Here is a 15,250-nt window from a genome sequence, read left to right on the forward strand (position 1 = left end):
TTTCCTGGCCTTGTGCCCACGTTACTCCACCTTCTGCCTGCGTGCTCGCACTGCCTTCTCCTTTTCTTCCTCGTGTCTGATCTCCCTCAGACTCCCTCTTACAAGGATACAAGTGATTACATTTAGCCCCACTCAGATCATCCAAAAGAAGGTAAAAGTCACAGGTTCCAGGGAGTAGGATGTGAATGTCTTTTGGGAGGACTGTTATTCACCTTATTATAAACTGGGTTGGTAATAGTATCTGCATGAATATTAAAGGAGATACAAGTATGAAAAATGCTTAGAACAATATCTAGCATGCAAAAAAGCACTCATTAAATGTTAGCCCACGATGGTGATACTGATGATGATGAACAAGAAAATGAAGAAAAGTTTCAAACTGAACAAGATAATTTTTAAAATGAACGAATGTATGGGTCTTGTCTCTGGATTTTTGATGTGTGCTAACCTTAAAATGTTACTCTTCAAAAGACTGTATCTCTGTATTAAACAATTGTAATCCAATAGTTTGGGCATATGGCATACACAGCCATTTGTGGTTCTGTCTTTTGTTATTTTTCACTTGAAATTTAAATCATTTCAACAATTTTGTTCATCTGGAATTCTTCTTCTTCTTTTTTCTTTTTTACTTTTTTTTTTTTTTACTTTTTCTTCTTTTATTTAAATTCAATTAGCTGACATACAGAACATCGTTAGTTTCAGATGTCATGTTCAATAATTCATCAGTTGCATACAACACCCAGTGTTCATGTGCCCTCCATGCCCGTCACCCGGTTATCCCTGATTTCTTCCTAAGGTTGAAAATCAAAGATGTGATATAATGGCATTGTCTCCTTTTGCTCTCCTGTCTTTTGCCCACCCAGGATACAGATCTGATGACATTCAACATTTCTGTGCACCGGTCATGGTGGCGGGAACATGGGCCCGGCTGTGTCCGAAGAGTGCTGCCTCCATCAGCCCACGGCATGATGGACGACTACACGTACGTCTCCGTCACAGGCTGCATTGTTGATTTCCAGTACCTAGAGGTCATCCACAGTGCTGTCCAGATACTCCTCTCAGTAAGTAACATATTTGTATCATCTGATCTAGACTCTCCTTTATTGGCATTTTGTAAGTAAACCTCTGCCCACAACCATCTGGTAGATAAAGCCTTAAATAAGCACATGGAGAGCATCCTTTAAACAATGGAAGTAACAGTGAGTATGCTAACGTCAGCTCTACTTAATGAGGCTACATCTTTTCCTCCAGGTATCCACTTTGTTTTAGAACTAGTTAGTTGCTATAGTTCTAACAATACACACCATTTAAGACAATAGCATTGCTGTCCCCCAGAAGTAGCCTCGTACATTCTCTACTTACACTCTGCTACTACTTCTACTTTGAAAGCATCCTTTAACTAATAGTTCCAGAGGAAGAAGGATGCAAACACACTCAATGGCTTGCTCAATCTGATAAGCCTCATATTTCAAATAATAAATCCTTAAGAAAACAAATCCCTCCAAAGAGTTTTCTACATTGTAGTGCCTAACATTTGGTGTCAAGATATAATTCCATAGAAAGGAGCAGAGAGAAGAAATGACTTGAATGGACCACACAAGGTTTATGTGCTGGGAATCTGTTTGTTTCTTCTACCAGATTGTCCCACCTACAGTTTGATTCCATGTGGACTAACATTAACTTAAGATATATACCATCATCAAGAGTGGTGCTCCTTTGAGATCCAGCAAGGACTTGGCATGTTGTTTGAGTCGATGTGTAATAAAGCCTTTCTCAGTCACACTTTTTATACCAACCAACTATCCATCTCAGTCCTTCTGTCCAACTGGTTAGAGGTAGAGTCAGAAAAAAAAAGATATAGGCTCAATAGTGAATAAATAGACAACAGAAATAGAAGAGGTGTATGTCAGTGAAGAACGTATCTTGGAATTATTTCTAGAAAGAAGCTTGAAAAATCCTTACTCTCCCTTATCTACTGCTGCATAACAGACCACTTCAGAATAGAATGACTTTAGCAGTATAAATGTGTTGCTTAGAGTTCTGTGGGTCAGGAGCTGGGACACGGTTTAGCTGAGGAGTTCTTCTGGTCCACATCATATCCTACAGGTTCACTCCTAGGATCCTTTCAACCAGGAACTCTGCTGGGGCTAGAATATCCAAGAAAGCCTCATGCATATGTCTGGTGCTGGCTATTGGACCACAGTCTCCTCCACAGCCTCTTCCTCCTCTTCCATCTTGTCTTTTTGCAGAAACTTCACAGGCTTTCTTATAGCAAGGCATCGAGGTTCCAAGAGAAACCCAACATGTAGGCATTTATCAGGCATCTACTTGAGTAATGCCAACTATAGCAAGTCATATGACCAAACCCAAGCTGAGTGAAGGGGGGCGGCTATAAAAAAGTGACAGTACCAGGAACCATGGCTCATTTGGGGCCACCAGTGTAGTGGTCTCACCTCACTTGTACAATGTATGAATTATTGTTCTTTGATCTGCATATTTAAATTCTAAAAAAGTGTTTTAGAGCACATTTAAAATACAATTTTCTAGAAAGATGAAGACTAGAATTAAAAAATCAAAGCTTGTTTAGGGTTCTAGTTCAATTAAAGGCAAATTCTGTACTGGATAAAAAACAGAAATAGATAAAAATAGAAAAAGGTTGGGCCTCAATATTTAAGGAATCTGATTATTCTTGGTTTCTATATATTGCCAATTGTCAATAGATCCTTATCAGTCTTTTCCTATTTTCTGGTCATTCTTTAATCTCTTAGAGGTTTACATATGAAACTGTGGCAGATATATATGCTTAAATGATTATTTTAAAAATATATAGAGGCAAATTGTCTTAAAAATTTTCAATCTATTTTAAGGTACACAACTACTCTATTATTATACACTAGATTCTAAACTATTATACACTAGATTCCTGTTCTTTTTTTTTTTAATTCTGAAGCATTTTTCTAGAATTTTTCATATCTGGACAGATCTCTCTCCTTTTAAAAATTATTCATAGTAAATTGCTAAACCATTTTGTGGAATGAGAGCATAATATTCAAACTTTTTATAATCAGCAGAATACCATGGAATCAAAAAGTCATTTCTCCATATCAAATGAATGACAAGGTTACAGTATTTATTCAATAAGGGCCTGAATTGGCACCTAAAAACATACACTAAGGAGAAATACTAAATAAAATAGATGTTGCCACCTAAAAGTACTCGTCAGTTATAAATTAATTCCTTGACATATTCAAACTGTCCACCAGCATGTATGGTCCTGATTATAGAAGTCAGCCTTCTAGCAATAAAAGGATTAGTTGCTCATCTCTGACTTTTCTTGGGTAATACACCTGTGAGATAAGATTTCCAATATTTTATCTTTTTTATATTGAAATGAAATATACCCTGAAATTGTTTCACAGCTGTGAAATTATTTATTATTGTGTGGTTATATGGGCTTTCTATATTTTCCACTTATTTCATATAAATGTGTTTACAATTATTAGAATTGCAATTTCTAATGTGGTGACGTGGGAGCAACTGCTGTAGCAGTCGCCTAGCATGTGCTGAGACGTCTGTCTTATTCCTGAAAAGGAGGGTGATGGTTGCAGTATTTAACAGCCTGTGTTGTATGGGCAACAACTTGGCAAAGGGATAAAGCGGTTTGAGATGGGGCAAGGCCCTGGAGGCCTGTTGAACTGGGGGTTGTCGGGGGAAGGGGGAGGACCCCTGTCATCGTGCTGGAAGTGCAGAAAGATCTAGAAGGATGCAGGAGAGGACAATGGAAGTGGGCAGGATTATGGAGGGAGGTCTTGGGATTCGAAGGCAGCAGCTCTCTGGCAAAGGGAGAGGAAAGTATTTGAATGATTTATCCATGGATACAGCTCTGCTTTGCTGATGAATCCTGCCTGTATTGTCCCACCTGAGAGTAGAGCTTGGAACTGGAAAACATGAAATCCCAGTCGTAAACATCTACAGGGACTACATACAAGCCTGACAGAAAGAAACCAACAACAACAACAAAAATAGCAGAATTTGGCAAGAAGGCAACCACCTGGGATTCCCTGTGGGACCACGTGCCACAACTGTCCCCAGCACCAGAGCTCCGGCTTCCACCCTGGGTCAGTGCTGCTGTCTCTGCACAGCAGCTTCCTGTCTTGGGCTTCCCTCACTGGCACCCTGGATGAGCAGGAAAGGGAGTGTGGAAGGCAGAGAGGGAGTTCCTGTGGCCCTGATCTCTCCATAGCCCCTAGCGGGACTCTTGCAAATTGTCAGAACATCAACTTAAACTTCAGGGTAGAATCCAAAGAGAAACTGTGGACAGTATGAGGAGAGGAACAAAATCGAATCCGTGGAGGAGATGACGTGTCAAGAACGGTAGCCAAGATCAAGCTATGGGATGATGTTAATCCCTCCTCTCTGTGAGCACTGCCCCTGCCCTCAGTTCATTTGCTCATCATTTCTACCGGAAGGACGGCCAGTGACTTCCTGGAGAGTTGATAGTCTTTCTGCCCCCCGTTCTGCCTCACTCACCATCACATGTGTACTTGCTCCCCTGCGGGGGAAGATTACCAAGTGCCAGTCTGATTACTCACTTGCTTTCTAATCACCAGCCAAAGATTCCCATAGGAATATATTACTATTACTGATGTTCCTACTATAATTGCTCTGTTCCTCTCCCTCTCCTATCCCAGTTGGTCCTTCAGAGGCCAAGGTCTCTATCCTGGTGGGCTGTTGAACTCTTGGGTCTTTAATCCCATACCTGACATCCATTTCCTGAATGAAAAATGTCATTTCCACCGTCTTCATAAGACACTCAATCATGAATTTTTATTCTGAGGACTAAATATTTATTTAATATGTATTTATTTTCCTCATTCTGGTTCCCTAGAATTCGTTCCTACTCATGCCTCTTGAGAGCATTTGGCTGACTGAATAAATTTCATATTTTCATGAAAAATTTCAGAATTATCATAGTGAAACAATGATTGAAGGAGCAAGTGAAAGGCCAGTAGCATGCTCCTAAACGCTGTGGCTTTGACTCCTCATTTACCTCATATCCCTAATGCCTATGGCTCTACCTAACCCAGAGAAGCTATTCATTCAGAGTTGTTGAGTAAACTGTATATATTTTCTCAACTTTAGTTTTACAAAACACAGTGCATAATTTTTAAACCTTGAATATAATTTACTGAGGCTATGTCTTAATTTTGTTTCATACCATTTGGTAAAGAAAACCTATCCAAACAACATGTTTCCAAGTTATTTCTGATGCAGATGTTATTTGTTTGGAGTTGGGGAGAGGACCCAGGTGCAAGGAAAAGGAAAGTCAGTCCGCTCCAAGACCATAAGTCTCCCTGTGAATTCGTTCTTCTGCATCTATGTGTTATTTGAGAGGGCCTTTACTAGCTTGCTTACTTACTTTACTCCCATTAAGGAGAACAGCAAAACAGTTTCTGGTGAAAATGTAAAATTATGTCCAGTTAAATTCCAAACCCTATCCTGTACATATTTTTAAATCAGATTTCCGTTCTGGAAATGTAACACCACAGATTTAAAGAAGAAACATATATATGAAATCAAATGCTACAACCCAAAATACAGCACTTCCTTTTTCCACTGGAGAATATAGATGAAATATTTCTGATTGAAAGAATCTCTATAACCAGTTAATCTCATTATACAGTATTATATTTTATTTATTTAATTACCAAACATCTGAACATGAAATCTTACAAAAGTGAAATGAAACAAGTAACTAAAAGTCGTATTTGTATCACATATGATAAGCAAAGGCTCATTATCAATAACATATGGTGAAGTCATTTAAATAAATAATAAAAACAATGAAATTGAATCATTAAGTTAATGAAGAATACAAACAAATGTAATCACAAAGGAGAAAATCCAAATGGCACGCAAAGGTGTAAAATGTGATTATTTTCAATAGTAACTTGATATGTGCAAATTAAATTTACACTAGTTTAACAACTTTAAAAAAAATTAACACGTAACATTGAAGTAAATTTTTGCCAACTTACTGGTAAAGACATTCTTTATTGCAAAGCCCATTAAAATGTCTGTACCTTTGGCCCTGTAAGCTCACTCAGTGGAATTTCTCCTGAGAAAATAATTCAATAGAAACAAAGAGCTGTCTGCATGATACTCTTTTCACTGTTATGTATGATAGCAAAACTAGGTATGTCTACACATATCCTGTTCAAGATAGTATAACAATTTACAGTACATCAACATGATCAGTAGATAGATAGCAATAACTATGATAATTTTATATAAAGTTTTATATTAAAACATGGAAAGGAATTTGTGATTTAAATAAGCAGTCAAGGATAAGATGTAAGAGGCAAAAAACAGATGTGGAATTATGTGTTTTCTCCCAGAATGTTTTTAGGTATTGTGTCACGTTTTTAACATACTGTTAAATCGTCACGTGATTTGCATAGAAGACTGGATGGGATGTTATAGATGTTTTTCTTGGATCATTAAACATTCCTCAATCTCATAATATTTACATGACCATTTGGAGGCACTCTTAAATCTATAGTTACTACAAGTTATTTTGTTTTAGTGGATTCCTCAGTTCTGAGGTTAATAATAATGAATATGCAACTTAAGGTTCTTTTTCAACTTTTGGCATTAGGTATTTGCTGGCAAATAGATCCATATGCTCATGGTAACTATTAAATAACAGGTATATATATATATATATATATATTATACATACATACATAGAGATAGATAGACTTTTTTTTAAGAGCCTCTTTTTTAAAACTGGTAAACAAATTCTAATCTCTAAACCTGAAGAGATCTTTAAAACTCACCTTACCTATCTCTCTTTGGAGATATTTTTACACATATGCTGTCTTTTTTTTTTTTTTTAAGATTTTATTTATTTGTTTTTGACAGAGAGAGAGAACAAGAAGGGGGAGTGGCAGGCAGAGGGGGACGGAGAAGCAGGTTCCCGCTGAGCAAGGAGCCCAATGCGGGGCTCGATCTCAGGACCCTGGGATCATGACCAGGGCCAAAGGCAGCTGCTTAACTGAATGAGCCACGCAGGCGCCACACACGTACTGTCTTGAATCCTCACTGTCAATATATTCTCCTTCATATCTGATAGGTGACGAGTCTCGTTCTTTAATGTCTTTGGAGGCTGTCCCCATGGTCAGACCTGGGCCCCAGAACACTCCGAGAATGGCTTTTCCATCATCCCCATTCTGTTTGCATTTCAATCTATCTGGTCATGTCAGTGTTCATCACTGTTTTCTGCCTTCATATCAGATACATTCAGCTTAAAGATAAATTAAAACTCAATAGGGTGAAAAGTAACATTAGACCACAAGGTATCCTGCAGAATCTTTATCCTCAAAAGGCTGTATAGATATCCGTTCCATCTGCTTAGAGTAAATGCCCCAGTGACAGGAGCAGATAATACTATTGCTAAGTCAGTAACATATGCTCACACAGTGTAAGAATGCAAGTCGAAAGACAAGCTTTGAAATAAGTTCCAATTGCTATCAATTATACGCCTCCAAACATGTAAATAGAGTGAAATGTGGCTTTTTTGTTGTTGTTTTATTTCTGTGTTAACATTTACATTTATTTAACAAGCTCCCAATATGTTTGGAGCTCCTCTGAGTGCTTTGCAAATATGAACTCACTTAAACTTTAAAACAACCCAAGAAGAAAGTATTATTTTATTCATTTTTCAAGTGTGAAAGCCCAGATGTACAGAGAAATTAAGTAATTTTCCCAAGGTCACACAGCTTGTAATAAGCAAAGCTGACCTCACACCCAGGCAGATGGAATCCAGAGTGCATGGTCTTAACTACTTTGTCGTGCTTCATTAGGACATTGGAAAGAGTGCCTCCCATTTCCATATAGCCCTTTGCTGAGGTCAGTGGTAATATCTTTCAGAGCTGTTAAGGCCCTGAATCTCTTCTGTGTTGGTGAGTTTACTGACATATTTTTTTAAAGTAAAAGAGAGCAATGAATAATTATCCAATAGTTATATGACTTATAAAGTGAATAGTTCAAAATGTTTCCTTTACCCTTGAAAATGTCTTTTTTAAAGATTTAATTTATCTATTAGAGAGAGAGAGAGAGTGCACATGTGAGGGGAGGAGGAGAGGGAGAGGGAGAGACTCTCAAGCAGACTCTGGATGCACAGAGCCCAACCAGAGGCTCGATCTCAGGATCCTGAGATCATGACCTAAGCTGAAACCAAAAGTAGGATGCCTAACCAACCGAGCCACCCAGGTACCTCCCAAATATCTTTTAACCACTTTTTTGTTGTTTAAAAAAAAAAAAAAAAAAGGAAGATTTCAACATTTACTGAATGTGAAGTATATCAGATTCCTTTTTTTGTTGATGGCTTGCTGTGGCTTTCTAGGTGCTACTAACAGGAAAAAAATCATAGTCAATCTTTCCTACCCTAAACTCTTCTGAGAATCACTCTTTCCCAGGAAATCTATTTTTATATGAAATAGATGGTTTCTACCTGTACCAAAATGTGAGCAATTTCTAACTACTACCTGAAATTATTAGTTTTTAGATTAGTTATTCCCTGTCCAGCATATTTGGTCTCTATGTATTCATTTCCAGCCTCAGAAAACTGAGTCAACAGTCCATTCAGAGTTCCATAAAGGAATCAGTTATTGGACCACCAAAATATTGGGAAGGGTTTATGGTTGTGGGGGAAGAATTGCCATGTTAACAACACTAAAAGGGTTTTGGCTGAGACATTTGTGTTCAGGAACCAGGAGTATGCCTGGTCAGTAAAACTGCTTGTGTTTGAAAGTGTTTGTCTGAACTATAATTTTAAGTAACATCTTTCTTGTTATTCATGTCTTAGCAGTGTACTCACTCTTTCTTTGAAATGGGCATACATTTTTTAAAGGGTTTACTGAAATATAATTCACATGTCATACAAACCACCCCTTTAAAGCATACAGTTCAGTCGTTTTCAGTTTATTCACAGATAGGGCAACCAACACCATTGTCAATTTCAGAACATACTCATCACCTTCAAAAGAAACCTTGACCTGTTAGCTATTCCACCTATCCTTTCTTCCTCCCCAATCCTAAGCAACAACTACTCTACCTTCCGTCTTTATGGATTTGCCTATTCTCATCATTCCATATAAATGAAATCATTTAATATGTGGGTTTTTGTGTCTGGCTTCTTTCATTCTGAATGTTTTCAAGGTTCACTCATGTAGTATGTAGAAGAACTATATTCCTTTTTATGGCTGAATAATACTCTATCATATATTTACTTCTAATATTTTTGTCTGTTATAATACAAGTACAATATTAAGCAAAATTTTCAGAAACGCAACTTAAATGTATAAATCCCTTACCTGCTCACTGATGGAATTTGGCTCAATCTTCTATATATTTTGTCTACATATATATCCATGTTTTGGAAACCTCCAGATTACAGATAGCAATTCTCAGCTCTTATAGACATTTAGACCAAATGTCTAATATACATAAATCTAATATGTCTAATATACATAAATCTAATAGTAACATCACAGCATCTGGGGTTTTAACGACCTAAAACATGTATGCATTTAAAGTTCATATTCTTCTTATTCCATAGCATTCTCCTTAATAGTATGTGTACGATTGGATTTTATTCAGTATGTTAATCAGTTATCACAGACATTTATGTCTCAAACCACAAATTCCATACCATTTCCAAACAACCAAATTAAGTCTCACAAAGGCCTAGATACTCATGATTATCCCAGACGTGTTTGCAGGTTTTCATAAGTTATTACTGCCCTGCTTGTTTCAAATAATCTGCTAAACATTGATTATTAAATGCAAAAGTGAGTTATGACATTTGGTGGACTTAAATACAATTTCATCAGAGAAATGCAAAGCTTAATTAGAAATCATATCTAGCACAAAAACGATTATATAGAAAATCTGAGATATGTTTAATAATTAATCAAAGCAAACATTGTGACTTGGGCTTATGGAGATATTAGAAGCAAGAAAGCTAATTTTATTGATGCTTTGCTTAGGGTAATTTAATGTCATTCATCTGTTGGCAGACATTTCATCTTTTGCCCTAGGTAGGATTAATTATCAGGTAAAAAGAAAAATGGCTTTCATAATAATAAGGATTATTTCAAAAAGGTTTACATTCTCCTTTTAGAAAGATCAAATTTTGTACAAATTCCATAAAGAACATCTTTTGTCATTTCTCATGTTCTTTCTAAATGAAAACAAGCAGTATATCATTCATTCAGCAATACATACTCAGTAAGTCCCCTCTTCTACACAAAGCACTGTGCTAGGAGGCTTGGGGAGGAAAGGATGGAGATAAACCAAACAAGCAGAATTTGACATGGTCCTCCCCCATGGTATCATTCAGTCTATTAGGGAAGATTGGTACGCAAGCAAAATGTCAGCATTCAGATGCCCAAAGGGATAGAGAGCCAGGACTTTGAACTTGCAGGACAAGTTTTGTAACTGGCTTTGTGTTATTTGCTAAGAAATATTGTGGCAACATTTATACTAAGACTCGCTTGCTCAGCAAGGCTGTAGAGAGAAAAACTCTGGCCCTTGACTTCCTCTAAATATCTATCCAAAAAGGACTTAATGATAACAAATGGTCAAATTGGGTTAGTCAATACTTATCAGAGTAGCCAGAGAAGATGTCTTTTAGGAAGCGGCATTTGAGCTGAGATACAAATGAAGTCAATTGGCATGGGGCTAGGAATAGTCCAGAGGATATTCTACCAAATAGGTACACAGAATAGGTACACAACAGAAAGGTACACATGGCCAGAGCCTAGAGAGCAAACAAGTGAGTTGTGAGAGATGAAATGAGAGAAGGTAGGCATTAGAGAAGGCATGGTACAGAATTCGAGTTAGATTGTAAGATACTGGCAAGGTACTACTGTGTTTCAACCAGGACAGTGGTATGATCTATGTTTAGGAAAGCAGCTTTGGAGCTGTTTGAGGAATGGATTGGAGAATAAGAATGGAAGAAAACAAGTCAGTTTGTCGGCTATTCCAATAGACCACCTGAGAGCGGATGGTGACTTGAACTTGAGTAGAAATGCTTAGACAAGGGTCCTTGCAGGATGAGCGCAAGTGACATGTGAGGAAAAGGAAGAAGTAAGGATGGAACTTAGGGTTTGGATTTGAACAATAGGGTAGATGATGCTGCTAGTTCCTGAGCTGAGTCTGGGAATCTTGCTCCGCCGGTAGCTTTTATCTCTGCTTGACATGTAAAATAATAGCAATCAAACACAGATCATTTTTGGAAATAGTTTTAATAATTAAGTGAATATTTCCAGATCTACTGTGAAACTTAAACACAGTCTGCCTAAAAGAAGCACCATCTAGAAGTAGAAGGTATACCTTCTCAGGCTGAAAAATCATGCCATTCTAATTGTTAAAAATTATCTTTTCATAATGGCTTAAAGCAATTAGTGCAGTACTGCCCTTTCACATTTAACTAAAAGTAAAACTGATAACAAAAAATCTATGAGGAAGGTGGTGCTCTTTATTTAATCTGATCAGTGTAAATAGCTCTTTCATTTAAAATTAATTCATATAAAATTTGAGCAAATATTTGTAATGCATAATTATTACTTGGTAGCAAAGATAATCAGGAAGCCCTGTAGACAATGAAACATGAACAATTAAAATCTTTAGGATACACAAAGTTTTCAGTAATAAGCTAATCTAATCCAAATAAATAGAAAAGTGTGTTATAATCCTTGGCTATAAAGGATTCTAAAGCCAGTGTTGGTAATAAAAAGAATCACAAGTATCATGACTGGGTGTGCAACATGTGTCTTGGTATCTTCTTTTGTAGTGTTATCTTGCATAATTGTCTAATGAATAATGAAAAGTAGGCTTTCTTATCTCTAGTTATATATGAAGAAACTGTGACATAAAATAAATATCTTGTCCAAGGTCCTGTGGTCAGTGACTGGGGAGGGGACGTCAAACCTGGTTGTTATAGATCCAAAACCAATATGATTATTGAGGATACTTCTTTAATACATAAAACAAAAGGAAACATAGATCTAAATATATCTTTTCATGTATGCTTTGGAAAGATATTGAAGTTCTGAAGTATCAACTTGCAAATCTTGTTCATGTATTTCACAATTTTGTGTAAGTCCAAATCTTCAAACTGTGAGGTTTTTTTGTCTTACACAAAATGTGCTGGACAGAAGAAACATGTACTGGACAGAGGAAGCAAGTTCCATGCAATTATTATTAATATCCAATTATTCTTGTTAAAGGAGTAAATCATCAGATCAAAGCCAAAACCACCAGGTAATTCTTTCAGGTGGGGCTTTGGAAGATCTTTCTATGCCTACGTGTGAATAGGAAACCATTCTGAGTTCTGAGACTGCATGAAAAACAAAGAAGAAAATCAGTGGAGATTCAATTTATAAACGGATTTCAGTTTCTTAACCTAGAACACCTTTTCAACCTGTCAACACTTTCTTCACTTTCAGAATGATGGAATGACTATGCTTAAGCAAAATTCACCTGCTTCTAATCCAGAAGTGCATTCTCTTTTAACTCCTTCTTTCCTGAAGTAGATATAGTATATCCAATTTTGATTTTCTTTCCTGATCATTGAGTCAATTTATATTTGTATAGGAGCTACACTGTAAGAAAGGAGTTAATAAAAATGTATATGACCAGAGGTTAATTAAATTGTTAATATGCAACTATATATATTTAATTCTAATTAAGTGAAACTTTTTCATCTCATATTAAAGTCAGTATTTTATATTTCATTTCAGCACAAGATTTATTTCTATAATATTAGTGCTTATATTCAACTAATAATAGGTCTTATTTTTAGAATACATTTGGGGGCGCCTGGGTGGCTCAGTGGGTTAAGCCTCTGCCTTAGGCTCGGGCCATGATCTCAGGGTCCTGGGACGGAGCCCCGCATCAGGCTCTCAGCTCAGCAGGGAGCCTACTTCCCCCTCTCTCTCTGCCTGCCTCTCCACCTACTTGTGATCTCTCACTCTGTCAAATAAATAAATAAAATCTTAAAAAAAAAAAAAGAATATGTTTGGAAATGCAGTTAAAATTCCACTAAAGCTATGGTCTGAATGTTTGTGTGTCCGCCCCGCCCCCAACCAACCACTAATTTTTATGTTGAAATTCTAACCTGCAAAGATGATGGTATCAGGAGGTGAGGCCTTTGGGAAATCCTTAAAGCCATATGAATGGAGCCCACATAAATAGGATTAGTGTGTTATAAAAGAGGCTCCAGAAAGATCTTTAGCCCCTTCTACTATGTGAGGACTAGTGAGGTGTTGGGAATGAACCAGGAAGAGGGCCCTCACCCAACAACACTGGCCCCTTGATCTTGAACTTTCCAATCTCTAGAAATGTAAGAAATCAAACCTTTGTTGTTGGCTACCCCATCTGTGGTATTTTATTATAGCAGCTTGATTGGACTAAAACAATTGAGTCAAGCCAAAAGATTTATTTCTAAACTGTTCAGTACTACTTTGGAAGTCACTTGAATCTTCATTGTTTGTTTAATTGCCATAGTAATTATCAACAGCAAATATTAATTGATGATTTACTTTTCGCCTAACACTAAACTAGGTAGATTCTCTATCTCAGTATAACAGGTATAAGACATGTTGACACAGTCTTACACTGATGATTGTTGGTGATTAGAAAGAATAACACAGGAAAAAGAGTGGATAATTATGTGATAACTACTACGTATAAGCTTTGTTCTACACACTTTATAAATATATAATCTTCTTAGCAATTCTATTATTATGCCCATTTTTCAAATAAGGAAAGTAAGGGGAAAATGCTATATGCCTTGCCCAGAGTCACCGAGATAACACTGGGTAGAACTGAGATTTCAAACCAGGTACTCTGGCTCCTAAAGATACATGGCTGACAGCCTCTGGTTTTTATTTTGTAACAGAGATTGCCTTTAGAAATGGCTTCCAGTTAGATGTAACAGACATTTCAAATCGTCTTTGAAATTCAGACGTGGGAGATGATCTAAGTTCCCTGAAGTGAAACAAGACCTTCAATGCAGATAGTTGATTTAGGAGGTGATCCCAAGGAAGCACAAGGAGAAGGGAATGCAAAAGGCCCGTGAAGAATGGGTTGTTGAACAAGTTATTACTATGAGCTCAGGTCTCAGGGTCCTGGGGATCCACCTCCTTTGTTCTGTGTGTGTGTCTCCATCCTCCCAAGTTGAGTGCCTCCCTAAGAATGTTAAATCCCTGGTATTCTGGGATGCCAGCCCAGGATGTGAGCAAGCTGTCTTGGGGCCAGAGAAACCTCTCAAGCCAAGAATCATGGAAGTCACTACGCAGGGGAACTGCCCACTGAAGTTTCAGGGTAACTCACAGGTGGGCCGAGGGACTAGGGAGTAGGGGATAAGAGTACACACTATAGTAAGGAAGAGCAAGTATCTATGGTCTTTGTCTGCCAACTTCAGGTCCCTAACTTTGGATGACAGCACCTCAGTTGCCTTGTAGTTAGACAGCTGCACATGTAGTTAGATAGCTGCACTCTTTCCCTCTGCATGATGATGGTGAGCTCTGGAGAGGGCAGGGCTGGCTCCACTGCCCTCCAGCTCAAGGGTAAAATAGGAATCCCAAGAATTTTCAATCCGCATAGTCCTTGCCCTGGACCCAGTGACTGGTTCACAGATAGTCATGTAAGCTTATTTCTGACATTCAGCTATGTGATTCTCAACTTTTAGGAAGCATAAATTTTTCCTTTCTGAGGCTGCTGAATTGGGAGGTCTTGGGTGCACGTCACCATTGTGTGGATAGGGACTATCTGAGAGAAAAAGAGATCTGTAAAAAAGGAAAGAAATACAGATACAGAGGAGCACAGGCAGACATCTAGTTCTGATTGAGCCCTAATCCAAGCCAGCCCTACCAATGGACTTTTCAGTTACATGAATCAATAAATTCTCTTTTTTGCTTAAGTTATTTTCGGAAGAATTTCTCCCGCCTATACCACTTTTTCATAACATTTTTGAATGTCTGAACAGTATCTTAACTTCTGAGGGTTTACTGCCTCATTATTTAAAACCTCGGAATTTTTCATTGAAAGGGGTCTTTGAAGCCATGTAAGCCAGTCTTCCTCATGGTCTACAGCTGTGCTATGCCATGTGGTGGGCAGTTGTCACAAGGCAGAGGAAAGGTGGAAGGTCCGAACTGAGATATGCTATAAGTGTAATTAA

At 37.5% G+C, this 15,250-nt stretch overlaps 1 protein-coding gene across 3 annotated transcripts in view; it reads left to right on the forward strand.

Annotated features, from left to right (window-relative positions):
- Nucleotides 1-15,250, forward strand: part of NKAIN3 (sodium/potassium transporting ATPase interacting 3) — a 605,428-nt gene that overhangs the window by 464,938 nt on the left and 125,240 nt on the right. For all 3 annotated transcript variants that reach the window (XM_032882627.1, XM_032882628.1, XM_032882626.1), the window contains exon 4: nucleotides 864-1,061. In XM_032882627.1, the coding sequence (XP_032738518.1) occupies nucleotides 864-1,061 (198 nt within the window). The remainder of the gene's footprint in view (nucleotides 1-863; nucleotides 1,062-15,250) is intronic.

This window comes from Lontra canadensis, unplaced genomic scaffold (assembly GCF_010015895.1).
Source record: "Lontra canadensis isolate GAN:19392208 unplaced genomic scaffold, GSC_riverotter_1.0 scaffold83, whole genome shotgun sequence".
NCBI classification, from domain to species: domain Eukaryota; kingdom Metazoa; phylum Chordata; class Mammalia; order Carnivora; family Mustelidae; genus Lontra; species Lontra canadensis.